The sequence below is a fragment of the Macaca thibetana genome, chromosome 6, assembly GCF_024542745.1.
Source record: "Macaca thibetana thibetana isolate TM-01 chromosome 6, ASM2454274v1, whole genome shotgun sequence".
Classification (NCBI taxonomy): Eukaryota; Metazoa; Chordata; class Mammalia; order Primates; family Cercopithecidae; genus Macaca; species Macaca thibetana.
The window spans coordinates 109,303,763-109,329,444 of NC_065583.1; the positions used below are offsets into that span (position 1 = coordinate 109,303,763).

Sequence of the window (25,682 nt, forward strand, 5' to 3'; positions counted from 1 at the left end):
TTCCCTTTGTGGACAGCCAACATTAGGAAGCAAGAAGAGTTTGAAGGCCTTTCCCAAGATGGCACTAGATATAATACCCCTCCTAAAGAAGTTGCTAATGTGCTTCTTTATTTGATAAGTGATCTAAGAAGTACATTTTAAAAGTCAAAAGAAAACATCTGTATTTGGCAAAACATAGCTAAGTTATCTTAGTAATCCACTTTAGCGTCTCATGATTGCAATTTTGTCCACAGCTGGGTATTATACCCTAACGTTCCACTTAGTAAATAGTTTTGATCTTAACCCCATATGATTTCCAAGGCCCTCAGCACCTCAGTCTCGCTCACAAACTGATGAAACACCATATTCTCTCCTTAGCACAGTATTCTGAAAACTGATGCTTCTTTCCCTAGACAAGGCTGGATGCCGAACTTGGGCAAAGGACGGTTCAGAAAGACCAGGCTTTCCCTAACTAATCAGGACATATCAGCCTGCAACCAAAACCCCAGTCAAATCACAAAGGCCTGGGAAAACTAACTGGTTCCAGTTAGGAAGTTTAAAGCTTTTGAAACGTTAATAGAACTAGCATTTTGAGGCAGTGGTTCTTTAGCCTGACTACATAATTAGAATCACCTCGGATGCTTAATACTGACACCCAGGCCTCATTCTCTAGAGTCTGACTTAAGTAGGTTTGGGTTGGGGTCTGGCACTACTGTCTTTTAAAAGCACCCCAGGTGATTCTAACATGCAGCTGGTTTCATTGCTGTAAAGCCAATTAAAACACCAGCTAGATTTTATATGCTTAATCCTCTTTCTCCATAGGATATTTAAAGACTATCATCCCAGATTCAAAACCACCAGCTAATTCTATCAACTGTCCAGTTTTATTTTTAGAGGGGTAAGGGAGTGGTGAGAATCAGCCAAAGTAATAATTGGATAAGCTAATTCATTCTATGAATAGATCAATAGGTTATTTTAATGAATCTGAGCTGAAAGCCCTCAAAATACCCAGTGGGGGCCTCCTAAAGAATTCTGACTTGTAGTAGAAGTTTGTGAGTTACAGTTCTTCCAGTAATTAAACATGTCTGCAATTTCCCCCTCTACTCTAAATCACTACCATCAACATCAAATGAATATTGCTCACAGAAGCACAAACCAACAGAACTGCTGAAAGTTGGCCCAGGTTTGCTTTAAAAGTCAATTAGTACTGCAACTTTGCCTTTGTAGACATCTAAAAGCATCTCCAAAATAAATGAAAATTAACTCATTTTCACTTATTACTTTGCCTTTAAATTACCTCTTTAAATGTCCAAAAAGTTTTTTTAAAAAGTCAATTGTGTGGGTTAGGATGTATATGTTCTGGCAAACTTGGGAGTAAATTTCAGTTGGTTTTATCTGTTTACATGGATTTCATGTTTTCTCCCTAAGTGCAGGTCAGTTGTCAACTCTTTCAGATGAAAGGGTTAATTATCTGGTGGTTTGTCATTTTAAACATGAAAAAAATTCCGATTATTTTCTATGTGCATGTAAAAAGGCCAAATGTGCTGAGAACTGAGTCTTAAAATTGATACTCCATATTGTTTAAAGTAAAAACTTGTAGTTTTAACAAATCTAAATCCTAATGTGTACTTAACTGGAGAGCTGCAAAGATTACTCTATCAGATCTTCCCTAATAAATCAGGGCAATGTTACTTAAATTATGTTGTGCCTTACATGTTTGGCTCCATTTATATTACTTTGTGAATTGTGATCTAAAGCCTCTGAATAATTACCTAAAGCAAATAAAATGTATGTATGCCAATCCTTGTGATTGATGTGAAGCAACAACATGAAGCAGTACTGCGGAGACCAGTTCCATCAAAAGCCCAGGTCATTACCGAGAACATGATAAATCTGGGAATCATGACCAAGACATGAATGATCAAAAATCAGGGATATCTGCTCTTGCCAAGTGGAATTTCATTTGCTTATTTATTTTTGAGAGACAGGGTCTTGCTCCGTCGCCTAGGCTTGGAGTGCAGTGATACATAGAATTCTGGCTCACTGCAGCCTTGACCTCTTGGGCTAAAGTGATCCTCCTGCCTCAGCCTCCCAAGTGGCTAAGACTACAAGCATATGCCACCACACCCAACTAATTAAAAACATTTTTTTGTGGAGATAGGGTCTTGCTATGTTGCATAGGCTGGTCTCAACCTCCTGGGCTGAAGCTAACCTCCTACCTCAGCCTCCCAAAGTTCTGAAATTACAGGCATGAGGCCATGCACCCAGCTTCCAAGTGGAATTTTCATCTGAAATAGCATTGAGTCTCTACTAATGAGGCCATGGGTAAGAGAAGGGTAAGAAAAGAGTCATCAATGTTTTTCTCTTAATTTTCTCTGGATACTCACTGGTCACCTGAAATTATAGTACTTTTTGGCTGACATGAAAATGGAACACTGCCTTTAATGAAGATTTATCTCCAACCTGGTTATGTTTTAAATAAAAATGTAAAAATTTTTAATTTTAAAATTTAATTTTTTTTAAAAAAGGACTCTAAATCTTCAGTCTAGACTGGTCGATCCAGTCTTGGTGTGAAACCTCTGGTTCTCCTTAGGCCTTTAGGAGCTCCTGGCCTGTGTTACCCTGCTGGATTCTGGGGCCAGCATGGCTGAAACCAGTCTTCCAGAAACATCTGAAAGACACATCCTTGGTTCTGAAGATTTAGAACAGGGTTGTAGTTGCTGTGTTCCAAAACAGCACAAAATCAGGAATCCCATGTGATGAATCACAGCTGCTTTGAACCATACACTGGGCTATTTCCAAGCCTTAAGGCCACACTGGACTGAGACATATACCTTTGGGCACAGGAGAAGAGTACAGGGAAGGTAAAGCATCAATTGTGCTCCCTCATCTTCCCAATACAAAGCCAAACAGGGAAATATAAAGGTTGTAAATTAAGTAGAATGGTTGTGGCATATATCCAATGCCCGGCCTTCTCAACCTACCTGCAGTGGCGGTCTTGGCCGACTTGGATGCAGAGGCATTGGCAGCATTCTTGGTCTCCTTGTCCTTCTCTTCCCCACGTGCAGCTTTGACCTCAGGAGTGGTGGTGGGTTTTGCTGCCTTTTCCACAGATTCTTTCTTCTTAGGAGAAGCCACCCTGGACACCTTATCTGAGGATTCTTTCAAGCCCGCTGGTTTTGGTGAAGCTGCCAAGGGCTTAGACTTCCCATCACTCTTTTTGACAGGTGAAGATGACTTGGTCTTTGTACCTGGCTTTTTGGTTTTGGTCTTCTCTTTCAGATCTTTCTTTAGAGCTTTGCCCAGGTTCTGCTCAAGGGCCAAGGCCTCTGGGTCCACCATGGACACATCAGGATGGCGTGGCGAAGGGCTGCGGTCTTGCACGGGAGCTGGAGGGGGGTCTATGTGTTTGTACGTGACAGTTTTATCTGTGGGGATGGTTTCCGACTCGTCTTCAGAGTCGATATTGGCATCAGCCGTGATGGAGGGGCACTCTTCAGTCTCCGGGGGAACATCAGAGTCGGTCTGGGATGGGGCCGACTCGCTGACTGAGGTGGGAGGGGTTTCATCACACTGTCGGCCCTGTTGCTTTCCTCCTGGAGGCGGTGGGGCTCCCCCTGATTGAGTGAGGGGCTTTTCAGATTCTTCAGTGGGCTCTTCACTGGCAAACCACTCAAGAGGATTGGGATTAATGAAGGAGGGTGAAAGCTCTGTCTTGGGGTGCTTGTATTCACAGGAGGACACGAGGCATAAATCGACATCCTGGCGGGCTTCTGAGGGGGACTTCTTTTCTGCAGTGTAGCATAGGTCTGAAGTCTCGTAGGAATATGTGGATGCCTGAGGGGTTCTAGTGATTTTCTCTGTAGTCTCGTAACAGTATGTGGAAGTATCGGGGGTTCGTGTCGTCTTTGTAGCTGTCTCATAGGAGTAACTTTCAGACTCAGGGAAACTGGTAATTTTCTCAGTGGTCTCATAAGAGTAGCTGGGGTCCCCAAGTGTGTGGCCACCATCCTCAGAGTCATCATAGCCATTGCTGATGTCATCCAGAAGCCTTCTAGACCTCTCAGTCTTTTCATAGCTGTAACCACTCACTTCAGGGGGGCTGGTGGTCTTTTCACTTATGTCATATGAGTACCCACCCTCTTCAGGGGTCCGTGTGGTCTTCTCAATAATTTCATAGGAATAGTCGCCATCTTCAGGGGTCTTGGTGGTTTTCCCAATGGTCTCATAGGAGTAGCCACTGTCACTTGGGGATTTTGTGGTTCTCTCTATCTTCTCATAGTAATAGCCGCCCACATCTGAGGTCCGGGTGGTCTTCTCATAAGACTCGTAGTCATAATCTTCTTCATCTGGGGACCTAGTTGTTTTCTCAGGCTTTTGATAGGCATAGCTAAAGTCACCAGGTGTCTTCCCTCCACTGTCCTTCTCCAGGCCAGGTGTGGCCAAATCTCTACTCAAGGCTAGATGGTGTTGCATGGTATCAAATAACACTGAGGCACGGAAGCCATAGGGCTCTGCGGATGCTGCATCTATGGGTGGAGAAGAGGAAGTGTGGCAAGCTGCTGTTTTCTCTTTGACTGCAGAGGTAGAATCTGAAAAAGTAGGTGAATATAAAGGAGAGGACTCTCGTGGGGTGAGTGGAGAGATATCAGATTTTGGAGAAAGCTTCTCTCCTTCCAGACTTTGCACTTTTTCAGAGGTGAGTGAGGCATATAAGGACATATCTCTCGGAGGAGCAACATCAGATAGAGTATCTTCTTGGAGAGGAGAAGCGATCTGAGAAGGGGTATGAGCAGAAGAGGTGGATGGGGAGGCCTCTACCTGAGATACTGAGATGAGCTCAGAAAGATCATTATCTTGGGTATAGGACGGCTCCTCCATAGGTGGTATCTTATGTGATAAACTGGAGTCCTGCATGTCAGAAGGACTGTAGTCTACTTCAGTTGGCCCATTTTCAGTGATGTGAAGCACACCTGCACCCACTGTAGGATGATCTGGAGACTGTCGACTGAAGTCCATAGCAAGGGAGTGCTCAGGAGATTCTTGGCCAAATTCAATAGACATTGAGGACTGTTCAGATCTGTGATCTTGAACGGGTGTCCTGGACTTTGCAGTTTTAGGGGAGAAGTCTGGTGGGGAAATTGACATCGGTCTTGGGCATTCTTCTTTAGATGGAGACATTTCTGTTTCCTGGAATGTGGTAGGTGTTTGCACAACAGACACTGAAAGGGAGTCATCTACTTCTGTGGAATGTGGGGAGCCAACCTCAGCATGCAGAGAAGGAGACACATCATCCGTTGTTGGCTCTGGAAATGAGCTCGTAGCCACTGAGGCTGTGGACACTGAGGCCACACCCTCCATATGAGAGTATGTGTCTTCCGCTACACCCTCATCAACAGGAGTAGCTGACTTGTCTGAGACAGTACCTTCAGAAATGGACATCTTAGTGTCTTCTTTAAAAGATCCAAACTGACTGACATCTATTTGTGTGGGAGAAACATCTCCTAATTTCCTTTCATCCAGAGCCAGTGCTGGTTGAGAACTCGTGGCTTCAACATCATCAGTTTTCTTTTCTTGGCCAAAGTCTTCTTTTATTGGTACAAAGTCTGTGCTTTTCCCTTCCTGTTTGTCTTGGTAAAGACTAGTGGAAGTCATTTCAGAAACTGGACTTACTTGGTCTGGAGAGCTTTGTTTTTCACTCTTTTCTTCAAAGGGGCTTTCGGCACCTCTGCCAGAAGCCTTGTCATCAGCACTTAGAAAACTTTCGTAGGCAGACTCGGATCCAATGAGGGGCGGGCTGCGTAAAGGAGACAAAACTTTTTCCATAGGAGACTCTGAGTCAGGCACGGGCTCATCCATGGGGCTTACTGAAGCTCTTTCACTGTCATCTTTGGCATCACTGATTTCAAAACTCACTGGAACTGCTGGTGGTTTCTCGATTACTTCTGTAGGGAGGTGACTGGATTTCTCATCGGTGGGAGATTGGTAGTAAGGTGTGTGACCAGCACTGCCAGTCACAGACTGAGATGGTGACACCACTTCCAGAGTCTTGTCCTCAGGACTAGCACAATGTTCTTCAACTACTTCTTGGGTTACCTCAGGAGACACCGGGGCTACTTCTGCCTCTGCAGAGACTTTAATCTCATTGGGCGTCAGAGAGAAGTTCACACTACGTTCACCCAGGGGGGTCTTTTCTAAGGGTGATGGTGGAGATGGACTCAGGGATGGGCTCTTTGATGGGCTGAGCTTTCCACCTGAAACAGCTGAGATGGTATCTTTGATGTCCAACGTGGTGCTGGCTTTCACTTCAGAGCAGTAAGCATCACGTAGAGCAGATCTGCTGAATTTGTCTTCCTCCATGGAAGAGGGTGGTGATATGGTAGAGGCTGAAGCATTGTAATCCTTGCCATCAGTGGCATCTGTTTTTGATCCTTCAGAAAATCCGTTGAGTGGTGTAACATCAGCAGGTTTAGAGTATTCCTGAGAATACAATGAAGACTCGTATTTGGTGATATTTACGAATTCCTGAGAAGGGGACTCCGTCTCTTCATTGTTGGTCTCATCGCTCATCACATCTCGAGGGGTAGACATCTCATCCATGGGGGTAGGCTCACTGGATATCTCAATAGTAGACTGAGTGTAGCCAGAGGTGGCAGTGAATTCCTCAGGCTGGTCTTCTCGATTCTCCTCATCAGAAGCTGTGGCCTCGCTCTCTGAACCTCCAGGCAAAGTCTCATCATGAATTGAAGATGCAGGTTCTCGGCCAGGAGACTGGGCTCCTGGTTGCTTGGTTGGTGTGGTGAGGAATCCATACTGCTCCTCGGCACCACCAGCCTCTGCAGCCTTGTCGACCACAGCCATCACATAGTCTTCAGCTTCCATTTTTTCCGGCTCATATTCCTCCTCTCTGGCATCTTCAGCTTTGTCCTCCTCATCAGCCTCCTCCTCAGATTGTTCAGCCTCTCCTTTCTCAATGGCCTCATCCATGTCTTCTTCAGCTCGGTCATCCCCACTGGCCACAGACTCCCTCTTCTCCCTGATGTATGCATCAGCCTCCGCCTTGGCACTTTCCTCATACTCAGTAGGGCTGTGCTTAGAGGCGCTCACACATATGTGTTCCTCCCCATCCTCTTCTGGCTCCTCAGCCTCCTCAGTTTCTGCCTTCTCTTCATAGTCTCCAGTCTCTGAGGATTCTTCAAAACCCGCTCCTTCATCTTCAAATTTTTCAATGTCGTCTACTCCCTGCTTCTCGACGGGCTCCAGCTCCTCAGGTGTCTGTTCACATTCGCCTTCCCCTTCAGTGGTGGTGATTCCCTCATCAGGGGACTCGGCAGGACCTTTGGTGACTTCTGTCTCCTTCTGGATGACGTAGGCTTCGACTGGCTCGGTTTCCTTCAGTTTCTCTTCATCTTCGATTAGCTCCAGCTGAGGCTTGATGTCCTTTGTTACATCGACCTCTTCAGCCTTTAACTCTTCAAAGTCCTTGGTTAGATCCTCAGGAGATGACATAAGGGACCTCTCAGCTTCAAGTTCTTTGGCAGGGCCAGTGGCCGCTATTCCAGCTGCTGCCACCACGGCTGCTGTGGCAGCTCCAGTGCCGACAGCTGCAGCGACAGCCTCTGTGGCCTTGCCTTCCTTCTTAATGACTTTTATTTTCCCCTTCTCCTTTGGCTTCCCGGCGGCAACAGAATCTTTCTTGACAGGCTCTTCCTTCTTGGGTACTTTTGGTTTTAAAGCAGCTGGTTTTTTTGCTTCAGATAGAGGAGTAGATGATTTCTTTGCATCTTTAGGGAGCTTCTTAATTTCTTTTTTGGGTTCCTTTTCTTCCTTTTTCACTTCCTTCTTCTCTTCCTTCTTAACTTCCTTCTTGGCTTCCTTCAGCGGTGTTTCTTTCTTAACCTCTTTCTTGGGTTCTTTTTTCTCTTCTTTCTTGATTTCTTTTTTGACTTCTTTTTTCACCTCTTCCTTTTTTGGTTTTTCCTCCTTCTTGATAGGTGTTTTGTCCTCCTTTTTAGCCACTTCTTTCTTTGGCTTTTCCTTCTCCTCTTTCTTGTCTTCAGGCTTTGCCTTTGTTTCCTTTTTCACCGTCTTCTCCTTGGCGGCTTTGGGTTTGACATCTGTGGCTTGCTTCTCAGCCACCTCGGCCTTCACTGGAGATGGCTCTTCTTTGCTGGGAACCTCCTTTTCAGTCACTGAAGGTTTGGTCTCTGTTTTTACTGGCTTGTCTTTTTTCACTGTTACCTTTTCTTTGCTTTCAACTTTGGGTGGCTTTTCCACGTGATTCACTTTTGCGACCTCAGGGGTTTCTTCTTTTGACTCCTTGCGCACGGATTTGCTAGGAAGTGGTTTTGTGGCTGGCTTCAGACTTTCTCGGCTATCAGCCCTCTGTTTCAGTTTTGTTTGTTTCACCACAGGAGTGGGCACCTGGCCAGTGAGATCCTTTTGGGTGGCCAGCGGCTGCTTCAGAAAGTCTAGATGTTTGAGTTTTTCCAACCCTTCCAGGATGTTGTATTGGGTGCTGTTCCCAGGAAACAGGACTCGGATGATTTTTTCCGCAGGGTTTGCTGGATGCCACACAATCAAAGATGAGACTGAAGTTAAGTAGGAAATCGGGAGATCTACTTCTTGACCATTAGGCAGAATGAGTTCAGCCTTGTCTTTGTTGGTGCCAGTCCACTGCTGCATAAAATACTGCATTTCCTTGCTGCTCTTGACTGGATTAAGCACATACATCTCAAGTTTACCCACTCCCATTTTTTGGAAGAGAATGACAGGATCAATAGTATTGCCTACACTTCTAAACAGAGGTTCTGGTCTCATGGACAATTTGTTTAGGTACTGGAGAGTGAAGCATGCTTCTTCTATGCTTCTCTTCATCTTGATGTTTGGCTCTGGATTTTTGAGATTTTCAGGTACATTGAGAAATACAACTCCTAAGTCAGGGGAGATGAGGTTTTTCATCCAGTCACTATTTGTGGTGGAGCCCTGGGACTGTTCTTCCTCGAGCTCTGCAATTTTCCGCTGTAGCATGCTGTTTATTCCAGGCAAATTGTCATCCCCAATGTGGGTGAGCAGGATGGAGTCCACTCGGTCTAAGTGTCGGATGAGCTTCCAGAAGCAGGATTTTCTCTCCGATCCGCCATTGATGAGCATATTGAAACCATTCACTGCAAACAAGGCAGAATCTCCCCTCCCTCCTGGAAAAATATAACAGCAGGGCTTGGAGAGCTTCAGAAATCCACCCGATGTGGGAGGTTCCAGGATGTCAAAGGGAGATGGGACTTCCACTGATTCTGAGAGATACTCAGTAAACTCAGAAAGTCCTTCCATTTCTGGCAAGATAGAAGCTGAATTGAGTTTAATATTGATGAAGTCTTGGAGATTGTGTCTGTCAAGATTGGAGTTCTTCCAGTCCCCTTCTTCAGGACAGAACAGGGTTAAGCTGGCTTTGTTAGCAGGATGGGTGGTGCTTAGTAACTCCCCGATCTGGGTTTTAAAAAAAAGAAAGAAAGAAAGAAAAGGTGTAAGTGATTATCATCACTAATCCATCATCTCCAGCTATAAGTATATGTTCTAGGATCACAGGATGCACATAGGACCAGTTTCAGACATGCACTCATGTAGCGATGCTGGTTGCTTAAATGCTGAAACACTTCCCTACTAGAAGGTGAACAACCCTTTGTCCTGAGCCCCGCTACTACTGGCTTCTACCTCAACCAGCACCCACTCACCCCGGCACCTCCCCGACAACCCCTCCACCATCTATTCCTGCCCAGCAGGGGAATGCCAGAACTCTGCTCCAGTTCTAAGACCAGTGACCACCTGAGCAATTGGGGATTGTGCTGCAGTGGTTATGAAACACTTTGAATATTATCCCTAGAGTAAAGGCAAAGATGCCCTTTAAAAAACATTAAACTATATCAAGAGAAAGCTGTCTGAGTCATTTCATCACTAATAAAAATGTTTTCTTTTATTCCACTAGACTTGGCGAAAAAAAAAAAAAAAAGGCCTGATTGACACCTCAAAGAAATTCAGATTAACAGGGCACTTGTTGCGGCCTCCTTTTAGAATCTGTATGTAAAAAGGAAAAAACCTTGGTGGGTTTTTCCCCATAGGAGACAAGAAGTTATGGATTGCCTGTTACTGCAAAAAATTACTGGTTTCTGGTATCAGTGCACACTGATTAAAACATGAGGGGGTCACCCAGAAGATTCTCTGCAGATACAAATGCTTTTTTATTAAAGCCATGACATTAAAGTAGTTGGATAATTATAAAAGCCAGTGGCCAAATCTGTTCCCCATTTGCTCATATTTAACTCCACAGTGAGCCACTCTGTTCTCTTACTGCTCCCATTCTTTTCAGGGCAAGTTGGGTGTGAGCAGCTGAGATCAAATGTGGCTGAAACATTTTTCAACACATTGTTTAGTACTTCCCAAGGATGTAAACACAGAAAAGCAAATCAGGACCAAAACAGAAATTATGGTTTAATAAAAACACTACTTTCTCTCTCACTCCATATTATGGCCACATATTTCATGGCCTTAGCCTAGCAAATTAGTGATGGAGAACCATGCCATCAACTCCAATCTTCTTTCCGTCTCAGTAAAGCTCACAAATCAGCTCAGAGTTTTGACTGAAAAGGGCTCTGTGTTCTGGATGACAAATGATCAAGGGTTAAAGCCAAGGTTTCATTTGGTCCAGGCATCCCTGAGCCAGCAGGTCTGAACTCTTACTTTCTAGTATTAGATTAGTTTCCTCTGTCTCCTGGCTATCAGCATTCTGAGGCTACTATTATGAATGTTTGTAAGAATAATTTATAGAATCTGAATTTTCCTGTATTTGACTGCAACGTTGCAGTAAAATAGTCATTTCTGTTTTGTTAGCATATTAGTCCTAAGCATAACATTTTATGTAGAGGGTCGCAAAATAACAAAATAATAAAACTTTGTTGTTTTTCTGTGACTTTACAATTTTCTATAAAAAGGATAAGAATCAACTCCATTTTGGGAGCTAAGAAAAGTGAAAAAGCAAATGGTAACCATCTTTGGGTGGAGGGGACAGGCATCTTTGCTCCAATGATTTGCAGGCCAATGCAAACACAGGGCATCGAATATGGCTTCTTGTGCAATAACTGGCAGAGACCCTCATCACAATCATTGTAGCACAATTAAAAGTCTCTAGATCCCAATTTTCATACAGAGCACTTACAAACTCTTCATGTTTTATAATACATTTTAGGAGGCAAATCTAGGATAACTGCTGAATCTTTAATAGTGAAATTTAAAAGTTAAGTTTAGTTCATTTTAATTTTTGAAATTCCACCCTAGCTGAGAGGTGTGGCAGCCAAGAGTATAATCCAGCTGTTAGTAGGGGGCATTCAATCACTAGCTCTTTTTATGTAAAGTATGTAATCACCAGGTTGAAGCAGAAGGTAGAAAGACTTAAGGAATATCTTCCTACTTTTCCTCTTTTCGCCTCTATCCAGAGAATTTCTATGAAATGCAGGAAATGACCCCAAAACAAAACAAGATTGCACAGAATTCTGAGAAGTCAGAGGTCATGAAAGATAGCCAAGAGACACTGGTGAATGAACAACCGTGATGTACAAGGCAAAGCAGAAAAGAAAGCCAGCATTGCTTTGACAGGTTTCTTTCTGGAGATGGAAAATCTGGTCCCTCCAAAGAAGTAGCAGCACACTCTGAATGATGAGACAAGAATGCAGAGACAGGGCTGGACAGAGCCCTCAGTCATAAAACAGACAGATGGAATTGGGCAGAGGGAAGAGGAGGAAGAACAACTCCTACATCCTTGGAACTACACAACAGAATGAAGCCTGTGTTTTCCCCCACAGCCTCTTTCCAGACCTGTGGGCCAACTCCAGAGTAGAGAGTACCTCAAGGGCAAAGACAGGGTCTTAAGAGTGGCCAGCCCAAGGCAGCACCCAATCAAGCTTATTCAATGAATAGATGAGAACCATAAGGAGGATCCAACAATGTTAAGAGTGGGAAGGAAACTTGTGACTAGTTCTTAGACTTGGAAACTGAGGCTTCTTCTGAACAAATTGGGAAATCATCATCATGGTAAATGGTACCTATTATAACCCACTACTCTAAACATATCTGATAGCAGGAAATATATCTTCTGTATCTTTGTATTTTAGTTATCTTTGTTTCCTCAATACATAATCAGGCTCAGGAGATGTTTGTTGATCTGTGTGCCAAACTTGGCCGTTCAACACATGTTGTCTTCTTGGAGTGGGTGCTTCAGATGTAACCACACTGAGTGCTACCCTGGTTCTTGCAAAATTGGATGACAGATGCAACTGGGAGGAATATGCTTTGGGACAAAGATAATCTTTTTTGTGAATTACTTTTTCTGATTAAATGCAGGCATACTGGAAGAGGAAGGAAGATATAATAAACGGTTTTACTGCAGATGATATTAATGAAACAAGATGTGAATTTCTAAACCATGGCCTGCTAACTACATTTCCTTTTTGATTAGGTTACTTGCTTGGCTGATGAGGAAATACAGTAGACAGTGTATCTCTGGGCTTTAGCAAGACATTTAATAGGATCCCTGAACAGTGTGATAGCAGAATTAGGTGGATTTCCAGCCAGCCATATAACTAGTGCTGCTTAATGTCAACCTGGAGGGAGGTCTATGATGGGCGGCCTCAAGTCTCATTACCTGGCCTGTATTCACTTGGATGAAAATGGTGAAGTCATGCGTATATCTGTGGATTGTATGAAAATGAGAGACAGCAAAATGTGGGATGGCCGAATTAAGGTATTTATAAAAGCTCTTGACATGGGGATGATGGTGGCTAAGTCAACTCTAACAGGATGGCATTTTAAAGGGATAAATGTAAGGTTCAATAAACCAGCAGGGTTAACTACAGGATTGGGAGATGTGGCTTAACAATAATATCCATGGAAAAGACTCAGGGATTTTAGTAGATGGTCAAATGGATTTATCATGAAGCCAAAGAAGCTTAAACTTCAAGGTACCTCATTGGCATGGCCCTGTACTTAATTCTGTATTAATAATTGTTTCATTTTTCTTAAAAAAGAGCCCTTAAATTATATAAATTGTAGAGCCCCTCAAAGCCTGCATCTCTTCCCCATTGAAATTTGATGGTGTATGGTGATGGTCAAAAGTCACTTTTAGACTTCTTTAATAGAAGATTGTACTGAAAACTATAGACATTATCGACTCTCACAATCCTAACATGGTCAAATGACTCCTGAAATAGGGTGTCCAGTCTGAGTCATGACATTTTAGAGAAATTAGACCAACAAGCAAAAACCTGAAATAAGTCTCCCTTACTGGCTCCTTCCTCTTGGCCTCATGACCTCTCAACACTGGACCTGGGCCCCTTTCTCTTCTTAAAATATTTCTCACTCTAGGTCACATCATCTATCTTCTGGGCTTTAAATACCTCTAATATGCTAATGGATTCCAAATTAATACCTCCAGCCCAACTCTGAGTTCCCTGAGCTCTGTTCTCATAAATCCAACTGTCTGATTTCAAGGCACTAAAACATGACCAGGATTAAACTCCTGAATTCCCCCCATACCCATCCCATCTCCTCTCCTTTTTATTTTTTTAATGTTTTAAGTATAGTTGAGTTTTTAATTTTTTTAAGAGACAGAATCTTGCTCTGTTGACCAGGCTAGAGTGCAGTGCAGATTATAGCTCAGTGCAGCCTAGAACTCCTGGTCTTGCGTGATCCTCCCACTTTGGCCTCCCAAAGTACTGGGATTACAGGCATGGGCCACAGCACCTGGCCTTTGCCTCCCTTTCTTGACAGAGGAACACATTTGAAGGATAGCGAGCAGGGTTTTGAAGAACTGTGGGTAAAAATTGAAGATGATTAATCTAAAAGGGAAAAAATTGGCAGTGTTGGTGAAGGGTATCTAAGACACTGTAGGTGGGAAAGGGATCACATCACTTCCTTGAAGATACAATGAGACAAATAAGGAAAAACTTTCCAACAGAGAGACTGAAAAATGCCCCCAGGAGATGATGATTTCACCATCCCTGGATTTCAGGGAGGAGTGGGGTCAGCCAGACAATAGCACTGTCTGTTAGTTCTGGTTTTGTTAGTTGATCTCTGGTGATTGAGACTCCAAAACCCTGAAGCTCAAAGTGTACTGATAGTTCTATTTTTTCAGTCTATTTATTTTTAGCTGTTCTTATATTTTTTAAAAAGTATCATTTTTGTTTGTCCCAAATTGTGGTTTTGGTTTCCCTGGAGTTAACTAGTACGTTTCAAGGACTGGATAAAAGGAACAGGGCTGGACACCAAGTGGTCTTCAAGGTCTGTTTGTTATTCAGTTACTCAACCCTTTTTCCAAGGCAACAATGGGCAATCCTAGCTCCAAAAGGCTGATAACCACTGGTCCAGTCCAGTGATTTTCAATTCACTTTAGCTGTGGCATCCTTTCTTCAAAGTCCACAATGTAAAATAGATAAAGGCTGAGTTACTTTCATTGGGGCAGGAGGAAGAGTGAATTTGACCCAATGTCCCTTGCCTTCCCCCACCACACTGACACCATTGATCTAGTCTGTTAGGAAAAATCCTAGAGATCCTTTTCATTATGTATTAACTATTGCTTTTTCAAAAGTACCAGCATGGGGGTTTGTGGGTGGCGGAAGAGAACATGACATGATACCTGAGTATAATCAAAATGTGTGTCCTCCAGAACCTACCCCAATAATTATAAACCCTGGGGAATCTGCCCTTCCATGGAACTCGAGTTCTTCAGTTAGGGCAATTTTCTTTTTCTGTAGTTAGTGGCAAAATCTGACACATGCACAGCCCATGGTGCTAAAATTTTGCTTCCATAATCTAGTAAAAATGAATAAGCAGCAATCTTCATAACAACCTTATTTAAAGAAGGGGAAGGGGAGATATTATCTGAGATGCAAATATGCCAAATTGTGTTACTTCCTTATTGAAAATCTTGGCAATGACAAACACTTTTCTTTACATATTTCCTTTGCTTGGTTTTTCAGCAAAAAAAGACAAACCAATCACTTGGGTAGAAACCAACCACTAGAAAATAACTACAGAACTGCACAGGAATGTGGAAAGTGCCCATGTGCATGCAAATGAGCTACAAGCCTGCCACTTAACTGCTCACCATGTCATTGGGCCCCTTCCAGCCTTCTGCAGCTTTCTCTCTTCCCTGAGGCAAGATGCTAATAATGTGTGTGATCCCACAGCTACTAGACAAATGCCCACCTACCTGCCTCTGGGTACAACATGCACATGGGGACATAATCTTGCAAAAGATTCTGACATTATAGTGATCAAACAACAACTTCAGGACAGTAGGCAGAGTGAGAATTGTAGCCCTAGCTTTGGAATTTCAATGCAATCGAACAGTGGCTTACTAGGCCTTTACTACGTGCAGGTGCAATGGATACCGAGACAAATGAGGCAAGACGCATGAACTCTAGTGGCCTTGGAGGAAGACAGGGCCAAAGCTTGCATTTTGAAGTGGTAAAGATGAACCAACTGGGAGTGAGCTCTGAAGCCTCTCAGAAAGGAGCTGCCTGCCTGGGGGATCCCGTCCTGGCGTGTGTTTCAAGATGCAGATGATGCCACACCTTCTGAAAGCTGGGGCTTCAAAAATGTTCCTTTTCACAGTTTTGCATTCTCCCCTCCCCAGTGGCTGGAGAGTGAACAGTATTATGCCATCTGATCAGTGTTTTTAAAGAAGCTTCCAGGTGACCCAGATGAAGTTGGGCAGTGTGCTTACAGTTCTTGCTAGTGATGAAAAGTACAAACAGAGCTCTCTCTGAACCACAGGGCCAAGGAAGATTAAGTGCAGAAGGACACGTGGCCCTTCGCAGTACACATGAGATGGACAAGCCGCCATCTCAGGAAGACAGTTTTAAACAGACTTGGTAACTCTTCTTATCAGAACATCCCTCAGTCCCTCCATGTAGAAATCTGCTATCGGCCACAGGCAGGCCCCAACCTACTATGGGGATTGGTCTGAATTGTTTCTGTAACTGCTATAAATATATAACCTAGATAAACAAGGTGCATTACTTTGGAAAGTTTCCCGGCCAGGATAAATTCCCAAGCAGAAATAAGCACATCAAAATCTTTGATCTCATTTGACCAAATACTGCTAACTTCACACAGTTTTCAACACTTCACATGTGTCATCTTTGAATAAGATACGCATTAGAAATACGAATGACCCAGCTTCAGTCCAGCTACTTTAGCCATGTTTTTTTTGGGTCACAGACGTGCCCCATTTTCCTACGTGCCTCCTTTTGTAGAGCCCTCTCTCTTTTGTGGGCTGTTCAAACAGCCCAAGTTCAAACATTGGTACCAGGCATTAAAGTAAGAAAAATCTGAAATAATTAGGCCTGGAAAAGGTGGTGCCAAAAGCCCAAGATATCTTTGGAGTATTATTTCAGAAAACAGGAAACATAGGTTTTCTTTTGGGCTCTGACATTTCAAGTTTCTCCATCATTTTGACCATCTGTAAAGTGTTGGCTGTTTCAATCCTTCCCATCTATATCTCAGGCACATTAAGAATTATTCCAATTAATTGTAAATGAGTGCTCTAAATTATTTTGGCAATGAGCCACAAAAATAAAGTATTTTAGAGCATGCAGTTTTGCTTATTTCAGGAGAGCTGTGAATTTCCCTTCCCTTCTTCTTCTGTCTCCCCCTGTGCTCTCAAAGAGGAACCGAAGGCAACCAAGCCACCAGAAACACAGATATTCTCAGACATGAACCTACCTCTTGGTCGGTGAAAATCTCTATGAAGTTCTGGAAGGAGAAAGAGCCGGACTGGAGAATGAGCTCTCCGGTGTTTTCAAAGCACTGCCCGGTCAGCACGAGCAGTTTGTGTCGGGCAGCATCAGTGATCATTAAACGCACCTGCAATAAAGCACAGACCGTAGGCCCTGAGCCGCGGGCAGTGCTGCCGTCCCACCGCCAGGACAGGGCTAGCCTTCGGGGCCATGGGAGTTTATTACCAGCAAAAAGCATTCATTCCCCAAAGGTCTAATTTCTCCTGGAGGCCAGAAGAGCACTGGAGGGCTGAATGGATCCCTGGCTGTAGGATCATCCACAAAGCCAATAAGCGTAGTTATCAGTTTGCCCATGAATGCCATTTTCAAAGTTTCTCTACAACCAAGAAAGTAGCAATAGTTGACTTTCTCCCCCTAGCTTCCTCCTCTTTTTCAAAGCAGCCTTCACAGCTGGTAATCATTCGTTCCACAGCTGTTAGAAATGTCTGCTAGCAGCACGTGGTCTGCGAAACCAGGGAAGACTTGGAACTATCTCACAGGCTGAATCACCATGTATAGTCCAGGTTCCCCAGTGGCCTCCTCAGGAAGCACGGGCTTCCAAACTAGGGTCCCAAACCAACCCCTCCCATACGGCATCTCTTCCCTTCCAAGGCGTTCAGCAAGCACACAGCTCCAAGTGCAGTTTCCAACGGCATCAGTAAGGTGCTTGTCATTGAATAGAAAGAAAAGGCTGCCCCTATGTAGCAGTCTTTGAGAGAATTGCAAATGGTTTGCGCTGAAGAACTCTGTGAACTTTTAAGTGGCAGGAAGCCAGCCATCCTTCAGCAAACACCACTCCAAAGCACCAAGGTATCTATTCTGAGCCCAGTTCATGAATGTTCAGCACATACTACTTGCCAGGCATCATGTTAGGCACTGAGGGGAGGATACAAAAGTAAACAGACCATGACCCCTTACCCAAGAACCCCACAGTCTAATCATGGAAAAAACACATGTACCTAAGTAATTGTTTCAGCCCCATCTGCTCCACAGGCAAGCCTGGATTCCTTTTATAAAATTCCATATTTTTCCTTTCTCACAACTCTTCTGGGCAGTTTGCCTGGACATATATTAATCCTCCAGCTTATTATTATTATTTTTTTTCCTTTTGAGACAGGGTCTCAATCTGTTGCTCAGGCTGGAGTGCAGTGGTGCCATCTCGGCTCACTGCAACCTCTGCCTCCTGGGTTCAAGCAATCCTCCCATCTCAGCCTCCTGAGTAGCTGGGACCATGGGCATGCAACACCATGCCCGGCTAATTTTTTGTATTTTTGGTAGAGATGGGGTTTCACCACGTTGCACAGGCTGTAATTCTCCAGCTTTTTTCAAGTTGTAATTACTTCCTGACTCTGTTAGTAACAGAGATTGCTATCCCATCACTTTCCTCAGCTTTGCACCTTCATGCATTGTCAGAGGCCCTGCTGATCTAAAGCAGGCAGAAGTAAGTCAGAACAGGTGACATCATGACAGTCAAAAAGTGGCAGCAACTCAAGTGTCCATCAACTGAGGAATGGATGCACAGATGTGGGCTATCCATACACTGGCAATGTTCAGCCCCGAAAATGAATGCAGTCCTGACACATGCTACGACATGGATGAACCCTGAAATTGTTACGCTAAAATAAGCCAGACACACAAGGCCACATAGTATATGATTATATTTATATGAAATGTCCAGAACTGGCAAATCAGGACAGGCAGGTTCGCGGTTGTCAGCACTGGGGAAGAATGGAAAGTGACTGCCCATGAGCTCAGGGCTTTGGGGGCATGAAAGACAGGCTCTGGAATTAGATAGGGGTGATGGTTGCAAAACTTTGTAAATACACTAAAGACCACCGAATTACATACTTTAAAGGGATAGATTTTATGGTCCTTGAATTATATCTCCACTTACAAAAACAGGATACAGTCACAGAGATGCTCAAAGTGTGGGTAGAAGGGACACTGCAAATAATGGAGGCTCCCAGGGACTTTGGCTACTTTAATGTCCAAGAAGCAACTCAATCTCAGAAGTGCTCAACTGTAATAAAGGAAGTGGAAAGTGGAGTGACAGCAGCTCCTCTGGCCTGGGTGACCAGGGACTCTTGGCTTCAACTAAGTTCTTATGTCACACTGGGCTCCGAAATACCCAGTTACTCTCCATAGCAACAGTTTCATACAGTGGTAATAGTAACAATCACAGCTAATATTTACATTTCAGTCATTATGTGCCATGCTCTGTTCTAAGCACTTGGTACTTCTAAGCACAACATTAAATATGAACATTAAATGTAGAAACTATTATGACCTCCATTTTACAGAGGTGCAAACTGAGACAAAGACAGTAAATAGCTTGCTTGAGGCTCCCAGCTAGTAAGAGGCAGATGTGGGATTATGAACCCAGGTGGCCTGGCGCCAGCCCATGCTTCTGACCACTATGCTAGGCTGCCTTTCCACAGCGATAGGAGTGTGCAGGAAGGCTCTGAATGGGGCTTGCACTGGGTTGCCATTCTTGAGATGCCATTGTTCTCCAGGCTTGTCCTGTATGTTCCAGCCTGAGGGCTTGTGTCTATTTCCCCTAATACATCCCTATCAGACTCCATCCCAGCAGCACTCCCCACCACCCCCCTCATAAACACCCCAAATTCATACTGCCTTGCCTGGACAAAATCTTACAGTTCCAGCTACTATCTTCCACTTTGTCCTTATCAGGAGGAGCAGTCTGGGTGGTACCGATGCAGAGAACCAACCATTTAGTGGGGGGTTAAGAAAGACCTCTTAACGCAGAACTTCTCTCTGTTGTGACCCTCTCCTGCCCCCATTTGCCCAGCCCTTCTAATCCACTGGGTCCCTAGCCAGTGTGTGGGGCCTGGCCCCAGATTCTACAGAGCTGAATGCTTACCTCAGTGCTGACTGCTTCATCAGAAGGGTTGATCAGGACCACTGTTTCTAAAACGTCACTTCGGTGATGAAGGATCTTTTGTCCTGCAGGCACAAAAACACACACAAAAGGGAGACCTTTAGCTTTTCCAGATAAAAACTGCCCTGCTGCTCCTGGGACAGCACAGGAATTTCTGCCTCCGATGTAGTACACAGCTCCGAGATTCTCTACATCATTTTGGGAAACATAATTGGTACTATTAAAAAAGAGGGTGCAGCCACGAGCAGGTTCCTCCCCGAGCTGGGTTTGTGTGGTCGGGGGCTCCTCCTGCTCTCACACTCTCCAGTTTTCAGGGTCGGTCTAGGCAGCCTCCTTGCGGTAATGGCGGTTTTCATCTGAGACAAGGGTGGGTGCCAGGAAAACTCAATGGGGCTCTTGACATTTCCTTTCTCATGGTAATTGGGGATGTTTCTCCGTATCAGCCTTTCTTCTGGTGAGAACTGCACTGAGATTAATTAGGAGCCTTATTGTGAAATGAATGACATCCAGAAACTCCAGCTAACAATTAGCCCAACAATCAGAATGGCTGTCTGAGGCAGGCTTACAGTCTGTTGGAGTATTCATTAATTAATTCACTTGCTCATAGGAAACTGGAGACACTGTAAGCAAATGAAAAGTGGAGAACAACCCTCCCACGAAACAGGGTGGCCAAACTGCCCCCTAAAACTATGGACGGAGAACAATAAAGCAAGGTGTTGGGTGTGATGACCGCCTGTCTAAGGAAGGCTGAAACCCTGCAGGGCTGTGGCTCCACATCCCTGACTTCCCCCCACTCACAGGTCCTAGGGTCATTCAGTGGCCGAACCAGCCCTCCAGCCAAAGGGGACGGAGACCTGTGCACGACCTTCTACGAAGACTTCCCCTCCCCGGACAATAGGATGAAATGATCAGGCGGATGTACGGCCAGAGTTGGTGATACATGCTTGGGCAGCTGCTAAGGACAGGGAAGTGGGTGTTCTCTCTGAAATGTGGGAGGGAGACGCATGGTTGGGAGGGTAGGCACAAACATGTCTGCCGCTTGGAAGTACAATGACGCTCAGGCAGCAGGAGGAAATGGAATAGAATCGGAGGGAGGCAGACACCAGAGGAGAGAAATACAAGAGGAAAGAATGACCAAAAGCAACTGTTCTCTAGAAAAATAGTTCGGCAGTTCTTCAAAAAGCTAAAATAGAATGACTGTATGACCCAGCAATCCTACTTCCAGGTGGAATTGAAAGCAGGAACCTGAACAGATGCTTGTATGCCAATGTTAATTGTAGCATTATTCACAATGGTAAGACAGCCCAAATGTCCATCTATGGATGATTGGGTAAAATGTGGTATATCAGTACAATGGAAGATTATTCAAACACAAGATGAATGAAGTTCTGATAATGCCAAAACATGGATGAACCTAGGAAACAGTCTGCTAAATGAAATAAGCCAGATACAAAAGGATAAATATAGTGATTCCAATTATATGAAATCTCTAGAACAGGCAACTTTATAGAGTTAGAGAGTAGTTAGAAGGTACCAGGGACTAAGAGAAGGAGAATGGGGAGTTATTGTTGAGTGGGTACAGTTTGTTTGGAGTGATGAAAATGTTTTTAAAATAGAGGTGATGAAAGCTGGACGCAGTAGCTTTTGCCTATAATACCAGCACTTTGGGAGTCCGAGGCAGGTGGATTGCTTGAACCCAGGAGTTCAAAACTAGCCTGGGCAACAAAGTTGAGACCCCATGTCTACAAAAAAAAAAAAAAAAAAAAAGGCCAGGTGCGGTGGCCCATGCCTATAATCCCAGCGCTTGGGGAGGCCGAGGCAGGCGGATCACGAGGTCAGGAGTTCGAGACCAGTCTGGCCAACATAGTGAAACCCCGTCTCTACTAAAAATACAAAAAATTAGCTGGCTGTGATGATGTGTGCCTGTAATTCCAGCTACTTGGGGGCCTGAGGCAAGAGGAGAATCATGTGAACCCAGGAGGCAGAGGTTGCAGTGAGCCGAGATTGCACTATTGCACTCCAGTCCCGGCAACAGTGTCAGACTCCATCTCAAAAAAAAAAAAAAAAAAAAAAAAAAAAGCTGGGTGTGGTGGCACACACCTGTGGTCCCAGCTACGTGGAAGGCTGAGGCAGGAGAATCAACTGAGCCCAGAAGGTCAAGGCTGCAGTGAGCCAAGAATATGCCATTGCACCCCAGCCTGGGTAACAGAGCAGGACTCTGTCTCAAAAAACTGATAAAATATAAAAAGAGGGGATGGTTGTACAACCTTGTGAATGTAATTAATGACACCAAATTATACATTTTAAAATAGTTAAAATGGCAAATTTTATATTTTATATATATTTTATCATGACTTAAAAATTAATAATATACCAAAAAACATTCACTAGTACACTATAAATGGGTAAATTGTATGGTATGCAAACTAGATCTCAATAAAGCAATTAGAAAATAAAAAACGTAAAGCAGTCCAGGATACACTGATTCTTTTTCCTTTATATCAAGAAGGACCAGAAGTACTACAGAAACAGCAACATGTTGAAATAGTCACCACCAACCACCATCACTGTTACCAAGCCCATTCTCCCCCATCATCTTACTTTCCCTAACAGTTAACATTTACCAATAAACCCCACATCACAGATAGAAGCCTAAACAGAACAATCATGGTGTCAGGCACTGTTCTAAGACACACATGGCTTCATTTAATCCTCAGAAGAGCTCTGCGACATAGGTACTGTGATTATCCCCCTTTACTGTCAAGAGCGATGAGTCTACAGAAGAGAATTAACCTGCCCAAAGTCACACAACTAGTAAGTGGTCGAGCCAGGACTTGGAGCCAGGTCACCTGGATCTAGAGTCCTTCTGCTTCGCTGCCCTATGGGTTTGGTTACTGGACGAAAATTTGTTAAAATAGACAAGGCACAGACACCAAATGCCAAAAGACAGTTAGGGAAAGGTTCAAAGAAATAAAATCAGAGATGAGCTTACAAAAGCAGGAAGGCAGAAAATACTAGGAGAAGAATATTGGCCAAAAAAAAGCAAAGGTGGCAGAATATCCCACATAAAAGAAGTTAAAATTAAGAGAAAATGTGTGATGTCTTACTCCAAAAGCCTAAAAATAAACTCCAAAACAGAACAAAGTCCCACAGTTTGAGCAGACAAAGAACTGAGGCTTAAGAAGAATAAACCACAGGAAAGAAAGTTAATTCATTATGAATGCTAAATACTGTAATTTATTGGACATTGCTTTTTGGCGTTTTGGTTGTTTTTGGTTTTGACAACCATGTACATTTAAAGCTAAAGCAAAAGAAAATCAACTTAAATAAGCAAAGGATAAAATGAAAATTGGCAAGACACATGAAACTATCCTCTTTCTAGGTCTTTCCCTCAGTGGTCTTCTTGAAACAAAGGTTTCAAGAGCTTCAAAGGCACTAGGTTGAGATGAAATTAAGCAAAAGCTTAAGACCAAGGAGAAGGAATATCATTTCTTTGGTCACAATTTTGTTGTGGGCACCCAGAGCATCAGGCAGTGCAATGTCCAGATATGACTGTCATCATATCTGTATTCTGCAGGAATCCATACAAGTAGACTTGAACAAGGTACATAAAGTGGCTCCCTCCGCAAGTGATGGTAATGAAATCAGAGCCTCTTTCTTTCTGAAGTGATACTACAAAATGCCCTCAGCCTCGCCAACCGCACCCTTCAACACCCACGTCCAGGTGACAGCAGCCTGCACAGTCCACCTGCCTCCACATCACGCTCTTCCCCAAACACACAGTGAGCTCGCCTGCTGCCGAGGTGGCCCCTGGCAGGAGGCTTCTTACCATCCACCAGCAGTCCCTTTCTTTGGCTTCATCACTTGCAAACAAAACAAATGCCACGTGACAGCTGCCATTTACCTCCACTCCTTCCAAGTCAATCTTCAGACCAGTTTGCCCAGGAATTCAACTAACGATGTTCTCTTTTGTCCATCTTTGGAAATATCGAGAGGAATGGCACAGACGTGCACCAAGATGCCATGGCTGCTCCTTCAACAAAAGCCTTTTTATAGGATCGGATTTGAATGAAGGAGGGGATTTAAAGGGAGAGAGAGAAGCTTCTAGCTCTTGTCACAGCCAGACTGTTGGCCAGATTCTTTCCTGGGACGATGTAAAGTGGGGCCGGGCCACCCCAGCATCTGGTCAAGCCTGGCAGAGGGGCCCTGACGCGCCCCCACCCCTGGCATCCCCGTGGGTGCCAGCTTTCCTGCGGCAGGCGGGCGGGTTCTCAGCGCAGGCGACTGGGATGCTCACAAAGTTGCATATTTGGGGAATGCTTCACACTGGGAAACGGGCCAGGCATTCTGAAGGGAGGCCACCACCCTGGCTTGTAAAGGTCTCATTCAGTTGCTTCAGAAAAGAAGTTCCCAGGAAAGAAAGGCAGCCGGGTTCCAGCCTCTCTCCCCACCATTGTAGTCCGCATTCTCCATTCGACACCTCACAGGGAAACCCTTAGGCAGCCCCGTGAATAGTTAACTTTCCCGTGAATAGTTAACTTTGCATCGGTCTGAGGGCAGCAAAAGCGGGGGCTCAACCTGGAATGATTGTGTCGCTTATTGCTTCATAAGAAAAAGTCTTTGCGGGCTTCCCCACAAAACTCAGCATGATTGTGAAGCCTCGACCTGGGTCGGGGGCAGGGGCGGGGGCAGTGGAGAAGATTGTGTGTGACAAAAGGGGTCCGGGCCACCTCAGAATCAAAAGAGGACGGTCTGAGGACCCTCGAAGCAGCAGGGGCCTTGCAGACAATGAGACTTTTGTTTGTGTTCTCCCAAAGCTGTGTTTGGAACTCAGAAGGAAGCCTGCATTTTTTGGTATTGTGGGGATTTTATTCCTTTTTGAAAACGTGTCAGATTAATTGAACCTATGTGTCTTATAAGATTTGGCTTTTTTAGTAGCTTATGTTTTACTATATTCAATTGATTCTGAAATCTCTTAAAGCAAAACGTTATTATCTATGTATGTAAATTTCTAGGATGCTTGCGGGATCTCTTCTCCACAGAGTTTAGGATTCATCTACACACACACACACACACACACAAGCACACACACCCCTCAGAGGCTTCGCCCTGGTTTTGGAAGAAGGAAATAGAAATGGCAGTTGAAGAATAAAGAAAGCCTCTGATTTGTACTCAGTATGAAAGGGAAATGATGAGGAGGGTCCTGAACTACTGGTAACCAGGACTGAGGAGCATGGCATGGGCAGGGGCTTTAGTCAGGAGAAAAGTCGTCCTGCCCCCATCTCTGCCTCTCTGCTCTGTCAGCTCCCACTGCCGCCCTCTCTTCACCTACCAACTACTCCCAGCCCCCTGCCCAGATTCAACAATGGAATAACTTACAATGTGAAGATTCTGGAGTTAGAGAGAAAAATATGTGAGATAAAAAAGAACTGGGTTGATTTAGCTGAAAGTAAAGTTTAGTCAATCGAGAAAGACCACAAGCACTAAATGTCTTGGTTTTAAAGTCTGTTTTCAAGCCGGGCACGGTGGCTCATGCCTGTAATCCCAGGACTTTGGGAGGCCGAGGCAGGTGGATCACTTGAGGTCAGGAGTTTGAGACCAGCCTGGCCAACATGGTGAAACCCTGTCGCTACTAAAAACACAAAAATTAGCCAGGCATGGTGGTGCATGCCTGTAATCCCAGCTACTTGGGAGGCTGAGGTATGAGGATTGCTTGAACCTGGGAGGCAGAGGTTGCAGTGAGCTGAGATCACGCCACTGCACTCCAGCCTGGGCAACAGAGTGAGACTCCACCTCAAAAAATAAAAAAAATAAAAACTAAAGTCTGTTTTCATTAGAAGGAAGAAGAGAAGGAGGGAGGGAGGAAGGAAGGAGGGAAGGAAGGAAAAAAGGGAGGGAGGAAGGGAAGGAAGAGAAAACGATAGCAGTCAGAGTTATTCAACTCAAGCTCTTTACCAAAGTGAATTTTTTTGAGAGGA

At 44.3% G+C, this 25,682-nt stretch overlaps 2 protein-coding genes across 2 annotated transcripts in view; both read right to left on the bottom strand.

Annotated features, from left to right (window-relative positions):
* Positions 1–25,682, bottom strand: part of PTCD2 (pentatricopeptide repeat domain 2) — a 475,022-nt gene that overhangs the window by 155,580 nt on the left and 293,760 nt on the right. The window lies entirely within an intron of this gene.
* The window catches only part of MAP1B (microtubule associated protein 1B), a 103,818-nt gene that overhangs the window by 6,258 nt on the left and 71,878 nt on the right, over positions 1–25,682 (bottom strand). The window contains exons 3-5 of the mRNA XM_050793533.1: positions 19,687–19,769; positions 16,753–16,893; positions 2,964–9,465 (exon numbers count right to left, since the gene is read on the bottom strand). Coding sequence (XP_050649490.1) covers positions 2,964–9,465; positions 16,753–16,893; positions 19,687–19,769 — 6,726 coding nt within the window. The remainder of the gene's footprint in view (positions 1–2,963; positions 9,466–16,752; positions 16,894–19,686; positions 19,770–25,682) is intronic.